This window comes from Leiobunum rupestre, chromosome 4 (genome assembly GCF_980474605.1).
Source record: "Leiobunum rupestre chromosome 4, qqLeiRupe1.1.hap1, whole genome shotgun sequence".
NCBI lineage: Eukaryota > Metazoa > Arthropoda > Arachnida > Opiliones > Sclerosomatidae > Leiobunum > Leiobunum rupestre.
The window spans coordinates 54,815,218-54,837,695 of NC_143387.1; the positions used below are offsets into that span (position 1 = coordinate 54,815,218).

The following is a 22,478-nucleotide window of genomic DNA, read 5'->3' on the forward strand; positions in this document are numbered from 1 at the left end:
AAGATTTTCAGATCCAATTTTATTCTCGGCGCGCATTTTGGTCGGGAAGGGGACAAGCGCGGATCAAAGGCCAGCAGCCAATCGCCTCAACCCCCGCATTCATCCTTTTCCAGGAAACCGTTTCTAGGGCTCCGCGGCCGGGTCCTGACGCGAATTGAATTTATAGCTAGTTAGGGCAAAGCCCCGGAGATTATTGATTCGAAGTTGATAAAAGACTTTCAGCTCGCGGAGAATGGCCACGGTTGGCCAGCGAGCTTAGAGTCTCTCTAAATAATGATAATGGTAATGGGGAATTGAAAACAAGGGTTGCCACCGGTCAGGGAAAAGTCCGGGAATTTAAAAATTTACCCTTAAAGTCGGGAAATTTCCACAATTTGTAAAACGTTAGGGAATTTAAATTTATCTTGAAATTTTAATGATGGTAATTTTACTGTAGTTGCGTGATAAATTCTGTTATTATAATAATTAGCTAGGCTGATACCCAAGGCACCACTAGCGACTTTTGATGCTTTTAAACAGGTGGCCCAACACTCACTGTTACACTCTATAAGGTTTTATGGAAAAGGGAAACTGAAGAACTAGGGGGGGGGGGGGCTTTAACCAGTGTGGAGCAAGGCTGGACATAAGGCAATAGTCACGGCATTTGACTAGTGAAAAATTTACTTAAATATTCATACATAATGGCGAATATGGCGTATCAAAAATTCATCATTCATCAATCCCATTTTATTTAAAAAAAAATCATATCTAGTAACTGAAGGGATAATAAACTTCTATTTTAATTCTGACGGGTTTTTATACCCTCATTTTTACCCCCACCAGTCAGTTACTACTAAAATAAATAAAGGTAGAAGGCTCACTAGTCAGGCTGACTACTAATTACAATATCCTAATGTCCAACCCTGGTGGGGAGAAAACTTGCAAACTCAACGCGGAAGGAGTAGCTCCGAGTTCTCACCCAATGCCACTAGCTGGGATCGAACCCGGTTCGTCTTGCTGCGAGGCGAAAGTGCTAACCAACTCGCCACCCCACTTTCATTTAGTTCCTTAAAAGCTCTGGTGATTTTTAATCGTTTTAATAGATTTTTTTTAGTTAAAACATATTCTTGGTACTAAACTATATTTAATTTGAAGTAAATTCGTTAAATTCTGGAAAAAATTCAAATATTTAGTTAAAAAATGTCTAAAAATGGTCAGGTAATTTGAATCTGAAAATATTATGGCATCCCTGTTCAACTAAACTTTACTATTAATACCCGTACATAATATATCTCATTAAAAAGTATTCATTTTCGTATACTGCTAATGTTAACTTATTATATTGAATCTTGTATGTAGCGATCGAGAAATTCGTGCCACTAGAAGCTGAAATGCCTTGGCAGCGGTATTCGATTTAAAACGAAGGGTCGGACATTCGTTAAAACCCCGTACACTTTAGAGAAAATTGATTTTGGAAATCTCGAAATCCGCCTAATAAACCAGAAATCAGCACGAAAATTGTGATCTGAAATCTCAAAATCAGTTTATTATTTCTGAAATCACTTTGAGGTGCAAGATCCTGTACGTAAAATGTTCAAATTTTAGACCCCTTGTTTAAAACTGTGATTTAAATAGTGATTTAATAAATTTATTTAAATCGCCTATTACACTTCTATGTATAATACAGGGCCCCCAGAGGTCCTATAATTCCTATAAAATCCTATATTTTCAAAAATGTCCTATAACATCCTATATTTTTAGCAAAATCCCTCAAATGTCCTATAAAATCCTATAATTTTGATATTTTGCCCATTTCAAATCCAACCACGCAGTGAAATTGCTAGATTTAGCTATAGGATAAATTCCTATACCATGTCATTCTAGTCTATACTTTTGTTATTGTTAACGTGGTTAGCTAATACTATATTTTTGTGATAAAATGGTTAAATAGTTTCTATTTCTTAAGTGAAAATCAAAGATTTATTTATCTAAATATAGATTTGTTTTTTAAATGCATAAAGTTAGTAAATGAAATAGCATATATAGTCCTATAAAGTCCTATATTCTTAGAAATAGCATATATAGTCCTATAAAGTCCTATATTCTTAGAAATATAATCCTATTTTTCCTATAAAAAATTGAAGATTTGAGTGGGGGCCCTGGTAATTAATATTTGATTCTCTATATAGCAATGTGAAGTCTGAGCAAATTAAATTAATAAATTAATTTCATTAAGATTTATTAAAGTTTTAGTGTACATAACAGCTGTACTAAAATTATTAAATCAATTTGTCAAGAGAGAGATTTAAACGTTAAATATTGATAAAATCCAAAATTCAATAAAAATTGCGTTTAAATCAATTAGAGATTTTTCATTGGGACTATTAAGATACATATTTTAGTTAAAAAAAATCAGCGACACTGGGACTATTAAGATACATATTTATGGCGGACCAGTAATTTGCCACCAGTTTTAACAGAAGGGTACGTTAGGCTAGCTAGTTACGTTAAAGGTTTCTAAGCAGACTATTTTGGAATTTGGAATATACTCTCGTTAAGTGAGAGCATTACCAACAAAAGAAACAGTTTAACGTAAATAGAAAATGTTCTTGGGACTTGTTCGGCTTTTTCGAATTAGACTTAAGTCTTTTACGAGCGAGCAATTTGGATTACAACTCGCTGCTGACGTTGATTACCATTCTCTGTGTCTCTAATTTGCGGCTGTCCAAGGTTGAATAATGGGGATACCCTCGTTGCGCGAATGGTGCGCGGCTCCCGACCAGGACGTGAATTGTTCCCTCGCTAGACTGCCTGCTAGACTCTCCGATGCCCTTTTTTTATTATCATTATTATCATTATCATTCAAATTTTTCCTTTGTTTAACGATACGCGTACGAGTCTCCCCGTCCCGATCGTAAATTGTCTGTGAATATTTAAATTTGATTTCCCTGATGGCCATCGCCGAGAGCGGCAAAGATTTGGCGTCATTCACGCGCTACATTTGTTTCTTTTTCCGAAATACCGGTTTTCGCGTGATTTGCTATACGTACCAAGAATAGATCGAGGTTAACGTAGAATGCGCTACGCTGTTCGTCTCCTGATTCCCCAGATGAAATACCACGCCCCACTTCCTTTCCTAGCGTAATCTTTCCCCTATTTTTGCAGCTAAGGCTAGGCGCTCACTGGCTCTCCGTTTCGTATCCGTCCTGCCTTCCACAAGGCATTGTCTCCGTTACGAAGCAAAGGCTTGTGGAAGCTAGGACGGAGACGTTACGAGCGCTCGGTCTAAGGCGGGAGACACTCGGGTACGATCACGGGCTATATCTCCGTGTAGGTGGAGCGTATCTTCTGGGGATCATGATTTTAACATAACGACGCTTTCGACATTTCGATAAATACGTCAATTAATTTTTGTTGTGGTTTTTTTTTTAGATTTGTTTCGTTGATATCCGCATTTCGGGGGAATGATATTAATTTTTAATAGATTTAAATGACTTCGTACCAATTTTTTCTTTTGAGCCAGTAAAGTTTACAAGGTTGCGGTAAATGTTTTGTAGATTTATTTCAAGATAATGCTTTATTTCTATCGCGTTAACAAACGTGACTTTTAAATAAATTGCAATATTGTAATTTTCAAATTTTAAGGGTCTCGCCAGCTTTTGAGTAATTTAGATTCTTGAATTAAGAGAGTTTAACGCGTAGCAGTGGCTCCCACATTTCATTGGTTGCCGATTACAATAAATACGCGAATACCAAGGCTTGAAAAATTACTGTTGCTATGTTTAGTCAGACGCGAGGGGCAGGTCACTTCCATTTTCGGTGCGTCTTAATCATAGTAAAATGATTAAATCTGGGTAATCGTGATTAAATCAGGATAACCAAGATTAAAAAATCAAATCACGATTTAAACTAATCATGATCTAATCATTCTAATCATGATCTAATCATTCTAATCATGATCTAATCATTCTAATCATGATCTAATCATTCTAATCATGATCTAATCATTCTAATCATGATCTAATCATTCTAATCATGATCTAATCATTCTAATCATGATCTAATCATTCTAATCATGATCTAATCATTCTAATCATGATCTAATCATTCTAATCATGATCTAATCATTCTAATCATGATCTAATCATTCTAATCATGATCTAATCATTCTAATCATGATCTAATCTTTTTAATTAGATTTAATCATTTTAATCACGATTTAATCATTTTAATCACGATTTAATCAATATAATCGGTTGAATAGAGAATTTATCATTCAAATCAAAACTAAAGTACGATTTAATCATACTAATAACGATATAAATTTTTTAATCAGGATTTAATCATTTTAATCAGATTTAATCATTTTAATCAGATTTAATCATTTAATCATGATTAAATCAGATTTAAACATTCTAATCATGATTAAACGTGATTTAATCAAAATAATCACGATTAAATCGGATTTAATCTTTTGAGGGGTGCATCGTTAATCAAGGAAGTGACCTGCCCCTCGGTCAGACGTGAGTTTGACCCTACTTTGAAACGATAAGTCATTCTTTTAAGAAACTTTGAAGAGCGCCTTAATTATCAAAACTGAGTTTTCTCTTCTTTAAAATCCACAAAAGTTTTTTTTGTTTAAAATCTCCCAAATATAACTCGCTGGGGAAAAGTTTGGCAATAGCCATCGCGAAGCTACGGTGCAGTTCCGCTGGAATTTACCTCTTTTTTTTTTGTTATTTTTTTATTTCTTAAAAGTGTCGGAAGTGCTAAAATGTGTTCGTTTGAGGGCCCTACAAATACGTGAACTAGATGGCCCTGGTGGCTTTTTTTTAGTAATAGATGCCAGTGTGAATGCTATATAATCGGGGCAATTGGCGTGGGTTTTTAATGAGATGTGACGCGCACTCAATTAATAGCGCCTGTATACGAACGCTCGAAGCGCCGACTAGCGAGTAAGGTTGAGTGAATTCGCATCGGCGTTCACGGGGGGCTCCGCGCTTATATCTCGACCAAATTGGCCCGTTGCCCAGATTCGAGGCTGGCGTTGACGTCATCGCTCGCATTCGGGGATGTCCTCTTTCGTCCTCCTTGATGTCCTTTAGCCGCTTGGCGTTTCGCTCGGCTTGGAAAAGGGGTTTTACTGGATGCTTTGGTTCCTGATTTTCACTCGATGGAGAAATCGTTCTTATTTTAAAACCTTTTATTTTTTTTCTTATCTTTTGTTTTTATACGTCACGAGATTTTCGTTTGGATTTTTTTTATTTATTACCGGAATCGATTTGATGTCGCTTTGCTTGTACAATTTATTTAAAAAAAATTATTGTTTTAGTTATACCATAAGTAACATAATATGAGTATGAAAATTACCAAACATTTTCACCGAACTGATTTTTCCTTATCAAGATTTATAGTTTGGCACAGCCAGGGCCGGACTTAGAGATCCTGGGCCCATAGGCAGATAAGGAGTCTGTGCCCCCTTTTCTGCATTTACTCTTATCCCTGGAACTAGGCTGTGCCTGAATTTCCCTGATTCAGCGTAGAAGTCTGAGCTCTACGGTTATATTACTACATAAAAGCTCTTAACAATCGTCGACTAAATACGCGATAATTATGCAACATTGCGATTTAAGGCTGCGTCCGTAAACTGCCAGGCAGAAAATTTGGTAATTTTAAAACAAAATCTTCTACCTAGGAATTTTTCCAATATAAATTACGATTGGATGGGCCCCTAGGCCACGGCCTAGGTTGGCCTAGGCGGAAATACGGCACTGGGCACAGCACCCTAGTGTCTAAATATGCCCAAGGTGAAATATACCACTACCAAGGACGATAATATACTATTCAGTTCGGTTGCAAGTCCCAAGTCGGAGTCGGGCGAGTGTCAGTGTCGAATTAAGGTTCTTGCTTATGATAGTGTGGATAAATGGTGTTTCTTGGGATAATGAATCAGATAGTTTGGTGGGGGGAATATTAAAGATAAACCTGATTCTACTAATGGATTATCTTCGACAAAATAACCTGAAAAACTGGCGCTTTCAATTGCCATTTTTAGAGTTAGTTTCTACTGCCTTTAATAAAAATGTTGATTTTTAAAATTGATTTATAAAATATATTCATACGATGAGAACCGTAGTGGCCGTCATGTTCCGATTTTCTTCCTCAACGAAAAAGAACACTTCATATCGATATCTTGATAAGTTTATTTTAATCACGTTTGTGACTAAAAATCTATATATTAATTACAACAATTATATTTATTTGTAATATTTTACTAAGCCATATCGTAATTATGTACTGAAGAATATCTGTATATTAATCGGCCGTGAAATTACAGGGTTGGAAAAAAGCCGGCTTTTATTGAAAAAATCCAGACCAGTGGTTTTAATTGGCTAAATCCGGTTTTTTTCGGTTATAACCGGCTAAAATATAAACAGTACCTTTTACTTATGTAAGTAGAAATTGTCTGCAGTTATTATCGTAAATAAGAAACTAAACAAATAAAGCGAAATAACTATATAAAATAACTGAATTCTTTTGATTTCCTCGGGAAATTCCTCCTAATTTTTGTGTATGACAGAAGCGAGGCAGCGAACTTTGGAACTTTAAACCTACCGAAAAACTGGTAAAAGTAAACCGGTTTCTAAATATGAAACAAAAAATAAACTAAATTTCTAAATAAAAACTATTAATTTACTAAAATATTCATATTGTAATTTATTTTTAAAAAAGCCACAAAAATCTGGATTTTTTCAAGTGGCTATAACCGGTTTTAACCAGGTGGCTATAACCGGTATGGCTGGTTCTATGCCAACCCTGTGAAATTACGTTTGTCCAACTTGTTGAAATGGAAAGAAATAGCTAAAGCTCAGACCACTTATATCCAACGGGACTGGTATCGAAACTAAAAATATTCATCTTAAGAAAGTGGAAAAGTTTAAGTAAAGAATTTTATTCGTAATAAAATAGTAATCAGTTAGGCTAATACCCAAGGCGCCACCTTAGGCCCAAATCACCTAGCGACTTTTAATGCCTTTAAACAGGTGGCCGATTCGTTAAATATTTAATATTTGAACTAAATACTAATTTAATAAGAATCTTCAAAGCTTATAGAAATTCATATCAAATATCGCTTCGCTTTAAAATAAAATATTTAATTTTTCAACAAGGATAATTTCTTTATATTACGAGTCCCATTGGATATGGATGGTCTGCGGTTAAAGCCTAGGGATGAATTAATACGCTCTTTTGATGGTAGGGCTAATGGAAACGTAATCGAAACTAGCCTTTTCCCGGTAAAACAAGAAGGCCACGTTATAATGATCCAAAAGGAGGTAGCCGACATTCCGGTATAAATAAAGCAATGTGTATATCCAATCGGATAGTTGTCATACCGTCGCCCGGAACCAGTTCACGGCGGTTTGCGTAACTCGGCTGGGGGTTAATCTTGGCTCTCTATATTCAGCGATAAAAAGAAGGCGCTCGCCCAGCAACGAAATATTGACATAACCCAGAATGACAGCTCCGAATCCTTTCGCGGCAATGGCGGCCAGCGAAAATATATTTTAGTCGTTTTCTCGGGACGAAATCCATCTTTCCGAGGAGGACCCCCCCGTTTGACAGCTTTAAACCGTTTTGGCAAGCGCGCTTTTTCTAGGGATAGCCCCAGAAATTTGGACGAGCCTTCCCATCCTCTAGATTTCATCAGAAGATAGCCCGCCCCACCTTCCTCGATATAAAAAGCAACTTCTCTCTCTCTATCTTGGAACTTTTTATCGACCCCTTCCGTGGCGTCAGTGTGCGCAACTTATATTATGCGGTTTTGGTAATTGTTGCTGTATCGAAAATTGCTTTTAAATAAATAAAATTAATCTTCCGCGATATATGGCTTAAATATAAACACATTTTATTAAAAACAAAAATATCAACGATAAAATCGTCGTCACGACTTAAATCATCATTGTATGAAAACTATAGGAACAATTCCTTCCGCGTTTAGTAATAATACCCAAAGCACCACCGTCATCTAGCGACTTTTAATGCCTTTAAACAGGTGCCCGGGTTACAACGCGTAGGAGGGTGGTGGCGAGCCCTTCATGACACACGAGCCAACATGACTATTAACATAATCATTAAACTCTTGCAAGTTTTTGTGGAAAGGGGAAACCGAATAAATTGGGGAAAAACCTCTTAAACCATTGGGGAGATAACTTGCAAAATCAACTCGGAAGGAGCTGTTCCGAGTTTGCACCCTGAGCCACAAACTGGGAACGAACCCCTTGGCACCACCTTAGGCCTAAGTCATCGAACGACTTTTAAACGCAACAATTCAGGTAGCCGGGTTACGATGCGTAGGAGGGTGGTGGCAAGCCCTTCGTGTTAACAGTTCCCTACACTCACTATTACCGTAAACCCCAACAAGGTTTTTATGGAAATGGGAAACCGAAGAGCACGGGGAAAAACCGCTCTGACCAGTGGGTTGAGTTTTCATACAATGATGATGGTCGACGATTTTATCATTGAAATTTTAATTGTTGTTCATAAAATTTGTTTATATTTAAGCAATAAGTTTTATTTAATTTAAATGTAACGGCGTAAGGTTAGAACGGTCATTATTGTCAAAAATCGCGTAAAATATTTCAGTAAAAACGTGTTAAATATTGACGTTTATGTAGCGATCTCAGTCTCACGTGGTACGACGTCATAAAGAAGAAACCCGTGCCCAAAATGGCGGCCATAGGCAAAGCTATGGTGTGCTACTTATCTATACGAAAAATCAGCTGCTTTTTAGGCTTAGGAACTGTACTGATTGAAGCCAATAAAAATTTTCCTTTAGTGTATCGCATTTGAGAAATATTTAATGTACATATTTTTTTGTAAATAAAATACGTTTTTAAAGGTTTTTATACCATAAAAAGTCCCGGATTTAAACGTTTGTCATTCTCAAAAACAAAAATAATCTACTTTTGTAACCTCCAGATGACGTTGTGTACGAATTATTATTCGAAAACCTATAAGAGCGTGTCCTCAGCGTTGCCTTGGTTCTAAGTTCTTACGGACATAAATACGTTCTTTCATAATTAAATATGTATCATTACTTAACTGTCTGAAAGAATTAACTTTCAAATCCGTTTTAAATAGTAAATAAATTGATAAAGAGTAAGTCATCATTATTAAATTAAATCTCGAAAAGTTTTACGTCTGCTTTTCTTCCATAACTTTGTAAATTAAATCATACAGGTGCTTCAAAAAATTGAAGTCGAAATTCCTCGCAACGAGATGATTCAGTTGGTATTGCGTCCTTTTTGTAAGTGTAAATTGTAAAATTAATATTTTTGTGGAACAAGCGCAAATGGGCAGAGATCATTTGACACCTGACGATTTGTTAAATTTTTAAAGTAATAACCGAAACGCGGAAGTAAAACCAAAATGATATTTTTGAAATCATCTAATTTCCTGTTCGAACCCCCTATCTCGTCAACGTGTTAAGCCTCGATTTCCATATATTTCGGGGCATTATTAAATTGGAAAAGTTAATAATAATATAAAATACGCCATCTATGAGATAATTGCACTAGGTTTAGCGCATTTTAACGTACAAGTACTATGAGAAGACGACTCCTACCTGCCCAACGTATTTTCAGGGCCCCCAGAGGTCCTATAATTCCTATAAGATCCTATATTTTCAAAAATTCCCTATAACATTCTATATTTTTAGCAAATTCCCCAAAAAGTCCTACAAAATCTTACAATTTTTGCCAATTTCCAATCCCGCCAGATTTAGCCATAGGATAAATTCCTATACAAAGTCATTCTAGTCGTATACTTTTGTCATTGTTAACATGGATAGCTACTAGTATATTTTGTGATAAAATGGTTAAATAGTTTAAATTTATTTCACTAAATATAGATTTTGTTTTTAAATACATAAAGTTAGTAAATTAAATTTAAAAGTATACCTATTTTGTCCTATATTTTTTATTTAAAAAAAATTAAGATTTGAATGGGGACTCTGTATTTTATATTTGTCGTGGTATTTCTATATTAATTAAGAAAAGTTAATAATAATATGAAAATACTCTATATCGTATGTTTGAGATAATAGGCGATATAATAAAGTAACGTGGCCTTCTTGTTTTGATGGGAAAGGCCACCTTCCACTATGCTTCCATTAGCTTTCCCACCAAAGAGCCTATGAATTCATCCGTAGGCTTTAACTGTACTATTTCGTTATCCCATTTTAACAAGTTGAGCAAGTATATCTGACTTTATAATATCGCCTATTGCGTCAATTTTAAGGAATTTTTCTTGGGAAGGTGAAACGCGTTGTCAATTTCCCCCGACCGACTTGTTTTCTGGCAACGGTCGATTCAGGAGCATCCGAGTTCGCGGATAAAAGGCCTTAGCAACACAATTTTTCCGGGGAAACCCTCTCCGTTACGTCACGGCTACCTAACAGTCCCGTCCCTGCCCGCTGAGGGTGCGGGAAGCCCTTCTCGAGAGGAGCATTCTTTCCTGCTAGTTAAGAATGGCTCTGGGAGATAGCCTACTAAGGAAACACCCCAAAAATTCATTTAGCGCTCTTTGAAACGTCGTTACTTTTTCTTCTTATTTCCCTCCTCCTCTTTTCGGCGGATCATTTTTTCTTTTTTCGCCGGATCACCTTTTTGGAGTTGGCCTCCCTTTATTACGTTTTCCTCGCGACATTCTCACTTTTAACTCTCGCAGTGGGCTCACATTTGTCTTCGATAATGAATGGATTCTTTTAAGCTACCCGTTCTCCAAGCGCCTCCGGGAATTCATCCTTTTTGTTATTAACAGGGCTCCCAGAGTTCCTATAATTCCTATAAATTCCTATTTTCTCAAAATTGTTCCTATAATTTCCTATTTTCTCAAAAATGTTCCTATAAATTCCTATTTTCTCAAAATTGTTCCTATGAATTTCCTATTTTCTCAAAATTGTTCCTATAATTTCCTATTTTCTCAAAATTGTTCCTATAATTTCCTATTTTTTTAAATTTTTCTAGTTTTTCTATAGCTATATCCAGAAATTCCAATAATTTTAAAAATAATGTATTAGAAAACAGCCTTAACGTTTGGGAAAAATTTGTCTTCTAAATAGAGCTTAGCTCTGGCGTAGGTCCGGTGTTCCCGAAAACATCAACGGTTGGGCTCCCAGAGTTCCTATAAATTCCTATAATTTCAATATACTCCTATAATTTCCTATTTTTCAAAACTGTTCGTATAAATTTCTATTTTTAGCTAAAATGTGGATATAAATTCCTAAATTTTCTATGAAATTTCCTATAATTTCTATAATATTTAAAAAAAAATCGCTGGGAGCCCTGTATTAAACGTTTCAAAGTCTTTATCTTTATTATTGTCTCATAAATCAAATGATGACGATGTGAGGAAACTTAATAATACAGGGTTCGTACACGACCTGGAAAAGTCAGGGAATTTGAAAATGTTTCCAAAAGGTCAGGGAATTTTAAAAGATTTCCAAAAGGTCGGGGAAATCAGGGAATTTGAAAATGGTCCCAAAAAATGAGGCAAATAAATTTTTGAAATAAAATAATTTCAAGTTTTTACCTCAAACCATTCATTTATTCTACAAAAATGGTCAGGGAAATTTTGTCAATTTGGTCAGGGAAAACCTGGAAATGTCAGGGAATTTAATTCCGGAAATTTGGTACGAACCCAATAATAATAATAATACAGGGTTAGTACACGGCCTGGAATACCTGGAAAACCTGGAAAAGTCAGGGAATTTGAAAATTTTACCAAAAGGTCAGGGAAAAGTCAGGGAATTTGAAAATGATTCCCAATGGTCAGGGAATAGTCAGGGAAATTTAAAATGGTCCAAAATAGTAAGGGAATTTTAAAATGACCCCAAAAACAAATCCGGAAATTAAATTTTTGAAAAATACATAATTAACATTTTTCAAGATTTAACCTCAAAACTTAAATTTATTCTACAAAAATGGTCAGGGAAATTTAGCAATTTAGTCAGGGAAAACCTGGAAATGTCAGGGAATTTTATTCCGGAAATTTTGTATGAACCCTGTAATAATAATAATTATTATAATAATCAGCTAGGCTAATACCCTTGTCACCTTAGGCCCAAGTCATCAAGCGACTTTTAATGTCATTAATTCACGTGGCCGGGTTACAATGCGTAGGAGATCCTTCCATGAATCAAGTTATAATGTTATTTTTTTTACGCGCGTAAAAATGTTTGAACGTTTCAAAGCTGAGAAACGCGTCGTTGCGCGCGCAAGTGGAAAACAAGCTTTACACGTATCACATGATTTCGATGAGAGAAAACCTATGAGCCTTCCATAGGTTCAGTGTTTTGTTGGGAGGAAACTTACGATCCTACCATGAATCAAATGATTTCGATGGGAAGACACAAAGCAGTTACACCCCCCGAGAATGGAAAGCTGTAGCTCTTCCGAGTGCAATCTGTTATACTTTAGTATCCGAAGTCAGGGTCGTGTTGACTTACTTATTTCCGGTTCTTTGCCGGAAGTCCTCACGTCAACCCGGTAGCCAAAGTCAATTATACTGGCCCACAATCCATTCCTGGTGTGGATATTCTTTCGTAGGCAGTATATTTTATTTGCACCTAGCTTCCGCGCGTAAAACCTCACTTCTTTGTCTAATTTGATATTGTTTTCCAACCAAAAAGGTCGATTTTCGTATATAGCTAAGGTAGTCTACGTAATATTACTAATGGAATATCTATACAAACAATGATATATCGTTGATCCACTATATACAATGTTTGTTAGAAAAATGCAGATAATTAAGGTTTCGCGCTCATTGCCACACATTTATAGTCAGGACAAACCAGTACTCTAGCAGGAACTAGGGAGGAATTTTTTAACCTCCCCCCCCCCACAATGACTGCTAGGCGTTGAAGAATGTATACATTTAAGGGTGAAACAGTCTTTTTAAAATCGAAGTTGCTTGGCTACCAATTACATGTCTTACGCCTTTCTTTGCTGTAAATAATTCGTTGTCAAAGTTCGCCTATACACTCCACAGAAAATTATTTCATAAAACTAGAAATATATATATCAGAATTAGAACCGATGATATAATCTAAAATTTGAAATAGGTTCGCGGTAGAATTGTATTTCAATTATTTAATTCTTAAAAAACAGCAGAACCAACTTGGCTAAAATGAATTTAAATAAAGCTTCACAATATTGTAAATATTACCGGCAAATAGACGAATTCTTACTGTTTCCAATTTGTCCATCCCAACTTGAATTAATAGACCCTAGCATAAACTATATTTATGTCTTATTCAACTTGTTAAAAAGTTCCACGCGTGTCTGGATATTTTAGCGTAAACGGGCTCGAGCGATTTCGCGCGTGCTCCCTGAAATATAAAAAACGCGCGAGCCTTTTACGCTAAAATATTAAATAGCGCGTGGAACATTTTAACCAGTTGAATAAGACATAAATAGAGTTTATGCTAGCGCCAATTGAAAGAGGAAGAAATTTGCAAATTTCGAACTTACTTTTGAAGCGGTATTTTTCGCTATACTTTTTCGTGATGCTTGTCCGTAGATGTAATGTTACTGAAATATACGAACGGTTATTTGTGGGGAACACACACGTACAGGATGAATACCCAATTACGGATAAATCTGGCGTATGTATATATATATCTTTCGATTGGTAATATCATAAGTTAATGAGGTATCATTAACTTATGGTAATATATTTAAGCATATTGCGTAAGTCCGTTTCACTATCTACAAATTATTACGAATAAAATGAATTGTATTGGAAAACGTATCTATACCAGGGTCATTAATATTAAAAACCATAATAATATAATTAATTACTATGAAATAGGAAACGCGTTGATTATGAAATTGAAATTAATTAAGAAACCCGGGTTAGAAAACTTATGAAATAATTTCGAATTTGACAATCCATTTATTAAATACCAAATCATGCATCGCCTAGGTTTTTTTTTACCCAGCAAAGCCAAAGAAAAATGAATAGCATCTTTTATATAAGAAAGTTTGTGATATTAAAATTTTTTTGGACGAAAATATTATCGTAATAAGGACAGGAACATTGAACAATTTCGTTAGTGATGACCTGGAAAAGTCGGCGATTTTCCATACGCATTATACAGAATGTATTTTAGACGGAATTCCCCCAGCTTCAGAGTAATTAACTTCAATTAAATTTGAAACAAAAACTAATGTTATTAATTATCAAGGGGCGGACCTTCACCAAAAATGTGTACGGGATTTCACTATGAATTTCAAATTTTTTTGTTGTATTTCGGATTTCGGGATTTCTCAACTTTTGTCCCGGATTTCGGGATTTCTCAACTTTTGTCCCGGATTTCGGGATTTCTCAACTTTTGTCCCGGATTTCGGGATTTCTCAACGTTTGTCCCGGATTTCGGGATTTCTCAACTTTTGTCCCGGATTTCGGGATTTCTCAACTTTTGTCCCGGATTTCGGGATTTCTCAACGTTTGTCCCGGATTTCGGGATTTCTCAACTTTTGTCCCGGATTTCGGGATTTCTCAACTTTTGTCCCGGATTTCGGGATTTCTCAACGTTTGTCCCGGATTTCGGGATTTCTCAACTTTTGTCCCGGATTTCGGGATTTCTCAACGTTTGTCCCGGATTTCGGGATTTCTCAACTTTTGTCCCGGATTTCGGGATTTCTCAACTTTTGTCCCGGATTTCGGGATTTCTCAACGTTTGTCCCGGATTTCGGGATTTCTCAACGTTTGTCCCGGATTTCGGGATTTCTCAACTTTTGTCCCGGATTTCGGGATTTCTCAACGTTTGTCCCGGATTTCGGGATTTCTCAACTTTTGTCCCGGATTTCGGGATTTCTCAACGTTTGTCCCGGATTTCGGGATTTCTCAACGTTTGTCCCGGATTTCGGGATTTCTCAACTTTTGTCCCGGATTTCGGGATTTCTCAACTTTTGTCCCGGATTTCGGGATTTCTCAACGTTTGTCCCGGATTTCGGGATTTCTCAACTTTTGTCCCGGATTTCGGGATTTCTCAACTTTTGTCCCGGATTTCGGGATTTCTCAACGTTTGTCCCGGATTTCGGGATTTCTCAACTTTTGTCCCGGGTTTCGGGATTTCTCAGATTTATTTGGATATCCGACCCCCTCGATCCTTACATTCGAAAGTAAATTATTAGTGCTAAATTTTACATGCTTTCATGATTTAAAATAAAAATAAAAAGTTTATTTTTAAAACCATCGATATTTTTAAAATTTTAAGTGCTATTTTGTTATTGGTATAAATATATATATATATATATATATATATATATATATATATATATATATATATATATATATATATATATATATATATATATATATATATATATATATATATAACAAGGGAAATATCCATCTCTGTAACCTCGTAAACTTATCTGCTGAAGTACGTTACATATTTTCATATAAAGTGTAATAGGCGATATAATAAAGTAACGTGGCCTTCTTGTTTTGATGGGAAAGGCCACCTTCCACTATGCTTCCATTAGCTTTCCCACCAAAGAGCCTATGAATTCATCCGTAGGCTTTAACTGTACTATTTCGTTATCCCATTTTAACAAGTTCAGCAAGCATATCTGACTTTATAATATCGCCTAATCAGTTTAGGAAAATATTCCGACAGCGCAAACGTTCACCGTGGTTGGTATGGGAAAACGGTCAGGCAAAATAATTCACAGTCAGCTAAAAAAAGATAGCCATGTGATCAGATTCATATTACTTTGTTTAAAATACACCAAAAATGGTCAACTTAATTAAATTAATAATCTGCGCCGTAGTATCGCAATCACGAGTTTCAATAACCGCACCGCATGTGTCACAACAAAGGGAAGGCTAAGCTGGCGTCATAGGTCACCGACGTCACGCTAAGGTGTGACGTCAAAGTACCGTCCTCGTCTGCTTTTTCGTCTAACTGCGCTTGTGTCAGATATTATTGAAACTCGTTTATTTAAAAGGGCCTATTTCGTAAGAAGTATATTATTTACTTCTGATAATAGATAGAGGTGGATACGGGTTATGTAAGGCTTAAGCTAAATCACTAAACACCTACGATTCCTGGTGTGGTTATCGAAGAGATATATAGTTAGAAAAATGAAAGCGCGATAAAAGATTCTAAATATTTTATTTTCAATGTACGGGCGTTAGCAATTCAGCGGGAATCCTTTGATAAGGCGCCCCTATGCAATGACCTCCTCTGAACTATTCCCTATCGTTGCTTCTAAAAAAGATAAATAAACACTAGTTTATTGGGGAAGTACGGTGTGAGTTCGTTATTACCGTCAGATTTTATAGTACTAATTCCTGCCACTCGTGGTGCGCTTGTAAAAATTACGCAATGGTTGTTTAATCGTTTATATTTGTACAGCTGGAATTTCCTTTCTATTTAACTATGTAAATAATAGACTCGAACGCGAACAATTACTTAGTTATCTTTTTAAGATGGCTTATATGCCTGAAGAATATTAATGGGATTTCAAATTTGAATTGCGCTCTGAGAATAAAACTAATTGATTTTGAAATCTGAAATTTATACGTTTTAACGTAAATTAATTTAATATTATACATTTTTAATTAAACTGAGGAAAAACTAAAAATGTCTTTCACCTATCCTACAAAATTTTGATCTAAAATTATAGGGCAAAAACTTCAATAGTGAAAATGGCGAAATACTATATACATTGATGAAATTTAACGATTAAGCCCAAACGATCTTCCACAAGGAAACGAAAACGCGAATAAACGTTCGCGATGAAGGGTGTACGAACCATTAAAAAAACGAAGCAAATCGTTCAATCTTTGGTAATACACCTGTAATAAATTACACGATAAAAAAACCAGCTTTAGTAATTTTAGCGGGGCTCCTTTTACTGGCATTATAGACCTACACATCCAGTAGGCCAAAGACTCGTTTTTATAGAGTGCTGATTTTGGTACGGAGCTGCCAGTTTCGCTTCGCTTAGGCCTCTCTCTCTCCTTTCGTAATATTTCCCCCCCTTCCTGGTATCCCCCCCCTTCAAAGTTGTAAAGGGTGGGGCGGATTGCTTTCCCCTCCTCGCTCGTTCCACGATAGCCCGTTCCGTTTTTAGCTTCAACCGCCTAGCAACTGACTCCGAGTCTCCGACGCGCTACGACTGGTGGCCAGATTTCCTCGCTAGGCGGCGTCGGCGCTGCGCTCTCTGGTCATCATTAGAATTCCGGGCTTGACGCTCGCTGTCGCGCCCCCCGTTTCGCCTCCCCCGCTTCTCCCTTTTGCTCCCCCTTTTTAGCACCCCTCCTAGTTCATGCTTTATTTCCTTTCCATCAATTGCTGCTAGGCCTATCATCCTCGTTTCTTTTCTACCATCTCTCGAAATATCGGAGCGGAGAGAGGGTGTAGTGCTCCTAAATTTAGGATTTACGCTTTTTTTTACGATTGAAACTCTGAACTCTAAAATCAAAGGTTCCTAAATAGTCGCGATAAAATTATGTCTATAAATTTGTGTATTCAACCAGGTTAACGTCGATTTTTTTTGATTAGTCGATTTTGGGGCGAGTCTAGTGTTGTAAGTTGGAAAATGATCGAGGCCTCTTTTCCGGAAAATTTTCCGAAAAAAAATAAAAAAAGTTTTCATTTCATGATTAGTCTAATATATTGTTTGCAAATTTAAATAAAGCGGCATTTTCGCCTCATTTTTTCGAATCTAAAGTAAAACTAAACATCTAGACTAGTTTAAACTGATTAACAATGTAACACTATTAATGTTTTGTAGTATGTTTACTGATATTAGACATTTTATATCGATAAAAAGTTAAAAACATTAATTAAAAACCCGTAAAAAGGTAATATATGTTTAAATTTCTATTTTTCCCGATTTCCAGAAATTTTTCCGCATTTTATTTTTTCCGGAAAATTAACAACACTAGGCGAGTCTAATTAGCCTTTAGGCCGTCTTTCTGCAATTTAGTTTTAGATAAATTCGTGGAATTCCATTTACTTTTGAAGCCACTCAAAATCAAAGATGCAGTCGCGATAACGCGTTTCAGCGTACAGGTGACGTTATTGAACCTCGCGCTCGCATCGTGACTTTTGTTTTAATCTGGGCCTGTCACGGTCAGTTATCTCTATTACGCGATATAATTGTAATTGAAGGAAGACATTTTTATATTCGTTCGACGTTGTCGCTGGTAATTAACTTAAGTACCGTAATCGTTAATTGTATTAAAACGAACAATTTTTCTTTTTGAAATAACGCGTCATTTTTGTATCATAATCGCGTTAAATTGGGTAGCCGAAATGTCATTTCCATATCTGGAGTTTTTATATCGCTAACACTTGGGAAACTTCTTCCTCATTAAAATGTAGTCCTGATACGAGAAGTATTCTAATCCCGGGGGTTTTTGGGCCCCCGCGGGCCTACAATTTCAACTATTATAATGATCTAGCGAGATTGACACTATCGTGGCTTCTGGAGCCCCGGGGAACGTGCTCGTTTTACGTAATATTGCGTGGCGTATTCGCGAATTTCTGGTCCGCCGCCGCAGCCTTGAGAAAGAGCTGGCAACCAGCTTCGCTCTCGGCTGCGGTGCCTCTCCGTTTTAGCCTATAACGCGTGGCACAGTTGCCTAACGACGCATGCGTCTACCCGACCTCGGATTTTTACTTCTTTAGCGCAAATCCAACGGCCTTCCACCCCTCCCCCACCCGAGCCAGGCTTCGCTACTCGAGCGCCGCCGTACGCGAGCCTATTACAACAAAAAGTCGCCACAATTCGAAAAAATCAACCCGATACTTTGCGACGAATATTTTAAAACGTTCCGTTTAGTTTTTCCAACACGTGTCCGTAACGTACTCGTTCGATTTTACAACTTTGTTCTTTGTACTTTTAATTGATCACGCGGATTTGTGAATGAAACCGCTTTGATGCGAAAATGAAACGATTCTTTTCCCCGCGATTGATCATTATACAAAAGATTACTTTATAAATATAATTTGAACTTTGAAAAAAAAAGGGAACGTTTCGTATTTCCCCTTTAGGCCTTACAATTTCCCAAATAGAATGATGAAGTATCTATCAGGCCTACTTTTAGAGAATTTTCGACTACAAAAAAAAAGTTCGTCAAGGACATCTCCTTCTCTCAATTTTGCGTTTCCTCCCCAAAGTTGGCCTCCCCCATCTCTATCATTCTCCCTAATTTCGTCTCCCTCTTCGCTGCAGCCCCTCCCCTTCGTTCGGAGCGGCTTCCCCAATTTCTGCTCACTCCCTCGGAACAGCCACCGCTTGGCAACACGGCAACGGGGGAAACCTGAGGGAGAAGCGCCGAAGACTGAGCAGTCACGCACTTCGGCCGGCACCATCGGCGAGGCAGCTACGCGTCGCGTTTTTATCCGCAATACGTCGCGTGGTCGTTATGAAGAAAATCGTTGGCTGACTTCTTCGATAGTCGCTGTCATGCCAGCTAGAACTGAAAGCACCTTTTGACCATAGCTGAACTTTAGGATTATTCCGTTAATTTTTAGGACCTTTTTACTCATTTTTTAAAAATGCTTTTATTTCGCGTAACGTTATAATTATTGTTTCGTCGGAGAACCAAAATGCATCCTCCAAGCTTGGCATCCGTCGCCGGCGAGGAAGCCGTCCACCTCGCGGGTTGTCATTGTCAGTGTCGCGGCGAACCCTGCGGCGTTAACGAGGGTGGTGGACATTCCGTCGGCCCTAACAACAGGGACTTTCTACTTCCGAGCGCCAATTTGGTGGACGCGAATCGCGTCGTCGGATCGCCGTATCCGGACGGCGTCGCGCCGCTTAGTTTCGAGTCGATCTTCCGGCGCTGGTATTGTTGCGGTTGTTACTATTGCGCTACGGACGAAACCGGCACCCCGAAACCACCGAGATCGAGCGTCGATAGTGAACGATTGTCTAAGTTATCTGCCCTTTTCACTTCCGCAGACTGCCACGAAAGTTTCCACACGCTGTGCGTTCCGTTCGCTCTCAACCATCATCCTTGCCAAAGGAATCCCACCACGGAAAAGATAGTCACACTCGACCACAATGTGGTAAGTCCTTTTTATTTTATCACAACGCGCGAGGGGTAAGACACTGCGAACTCGGTGTACACTGCCGTACCTTTGACAGTGCTAAATGGAACTCGCGAACTCTTGATAATATGTACCTTTAACAGTGCTAAATGCACGAACTCTGTGTACTGATTATCTGAGACTGTCTTACCCCTCGACAACGCGCGCTTATTTAAAACGTTAAGCCTTTACCACGCCGTTTAACCCGTTGTTTTTTCGCGTCCTTGCGAAAATTTTCCGTTCCGTGCCGCGCTAACGTGACGCGCTCTGAAAAAAATCAACGCTCGGCAAATTTTGTAGGGGAAAAAAGAGATCGGTTATCATTAATAAGGCGCTGATTAAGCGTTAGCCTTGGCGGAAAGCTTCGATCCTTGAAGTCTCTCTGACATCCAAGGCTTCTCTTAAAATATTCTTCGTGAAAATCGCGTTTCTCTAGCCACCCCTCCCACGAAATCTTTAAAAGGAATATAAAAGAACCAGTCGTAAATTTCGGCGAAGGTTAAAAAGGGGTCGCCAGAGGCCAAGATTGCCTTTTTTACGGCTCGATGCCTTGGCGTAAGCGACGGCTGAGTGGTTCCTCGTAATTCCTTTAGGTGTGCCATTATTTTAGCGTGGGTCGCGTATATTGGGGCCGGATCACCCCCGTATTCGAAGATAGGGTGCCGCGAGTACGTTTATAAATCCCCTTTTAGATAAGTTTGGTAACTGGCCTATCAGAGCCGGATAATGACTCTGAAGAGACATGGCGCGGTATTTTAGAGTTCGTTGATTGAAGGCCTCAATAAGTTGAGAGATTACAGCCACTCGAGGCTTGTTTTATTTTAACCTTTATAGATAACTCTTTTATTGAAAAAACGATAAGTGACAAAAAACTGCTGAGATAGGGACTTTTTTGCGTTGAAAACTGATGGCGGATAATCTAGAAATGACACCAAAAAAGCCATTATCAGGGATTGAAAATTAAAACCAAAAAAGATATTGTTGCTGTAAGTCCTTGTCTATCGTATGAAAAGGGCAATCGCTGATAACGATGCTAAAACAATTCTCGCGGAAGTAATTAAAGCGGGGTTTTAGGTCTTAATTATTTCCTACTTTTTTGTCGCGGTGCATCGAAAGTAGCGACATCTGTTGGGAGGTAATTTTACGCTTAGATCTGATGGTATACAAGGGGGGCCCGTATCAATTGCTAGCTTAAAAAAAAACCTGGAACCTAATTCCAAACCTCTATGCTCAAGGGAACATTTACACGGTTCGCTGGTCCCATTATAATGCAGTTATACCCCTTCAATCTAGTGGTTTTTTTGCGTAATTTCACAGACAATTTTGGCGTTGTTTTTGTATAAATTTCTTCACCACTTATATCTAACGCGAGCGATGGCAAACGTTTATTTTTCGTTCATTTCACCCGCAATAAAAAGACATCAAGTGAAGTTATCACTTCTGGGTGACAAAAATGGACGCGCTGCTGATAGTCGCGCCATCTAGAGACGCCCTCCATTGCAAATGAATTTAATTTGGAAAAGGAAGTTTGTCTGTGCCACCTGTTAGCGCCACACGTTAATATTCATCCATATATTTATTATTCATTTTATTTCGTTGTCTTTTTTAAACCCTCTTCTCAAATATACGATTCCCTTAGTAATATCATAAGTCTATAATATTGTTCTATAAATAGGACACCTTGTTCTTCACACGCGAAACTTTTATTGAGAATTATTCGCGACGCAAAATCTATAGCGAGCTTCGGCGTGGTTTTGCGTCCCAGCCCGCGTCATCGGTAGACTCGAACAGCGTCTGGCTAGGGGGCGATTGTCACTCGAGTTATTTCTCCAAAGACACCTATATTTACGCCTGAATATTATTGACTTATGGTAATATTACGCAATAGCGTCGCCCACCTTACTCGGTCGTTACGTAATACGGTTAAGACGCGGGCTTATAAAAAGTGTGTAACTTTTTAGCGATCCGTGGCTCCGCTCTCGCCACCCCTGAATCGATTCGGAAGTTCCTTCGTCGCGTGACATTTGAATAGCTGGGCTTATTACGAAATATACGCTGAAGGGGGGGTCGTTTTACCAGGGGGGTGGAACTTTTACATTTATCGGTTTTTTCGTAGCCGCCGATGGCAGAGAAGATAGGGAAGCCAAAAGTATTCTGGTAATTTGAAGGCTTTTATCGCGGAACCTGTTGTACTCCAGAGCCCCCTTTAGCTTCGCGGAATAAAGAAGAGATTGCCCCCTCTCTTCTGCCAGATATAAAAGTCATATACCAAATGGGTTTTTTGTTAAAAGTAATTGGCGTACTTCGCCGAGTACCGGGAAAAATGACCAACATCAACTAACTGACGTATTTACCAGGATATTTAATTTAAAATTCCTCG

At 37.6% G+C, this 22,478-nt stretch overlaps 1 protein-coding gene across 2 annotated transcripts in view; it reads left to right on the forward strand.

Moving 5' to 3' along the window:
- Positions 1-22,478, forward strand: part of Pi3K21B (phosphatidylinositol 3-kinase regulatory subunit alpha) — a 78,184-nt gene that overhangs the window by 40,865 nt on the left and 14,841 nt on the right. For both annotated transcript variants that reach the window (XM_090173316.1, XM_090173315.1), the window contains exon 4: positions 19,971-20,077. In XM_090173316.1, coding sequence (XP_090029442.1) covers positions 19,971-20,077 — 107 coding nt within the window. The remainder of the gene's footprint in view (positions 1-19,970; positions 20,078-22,478) is intronic.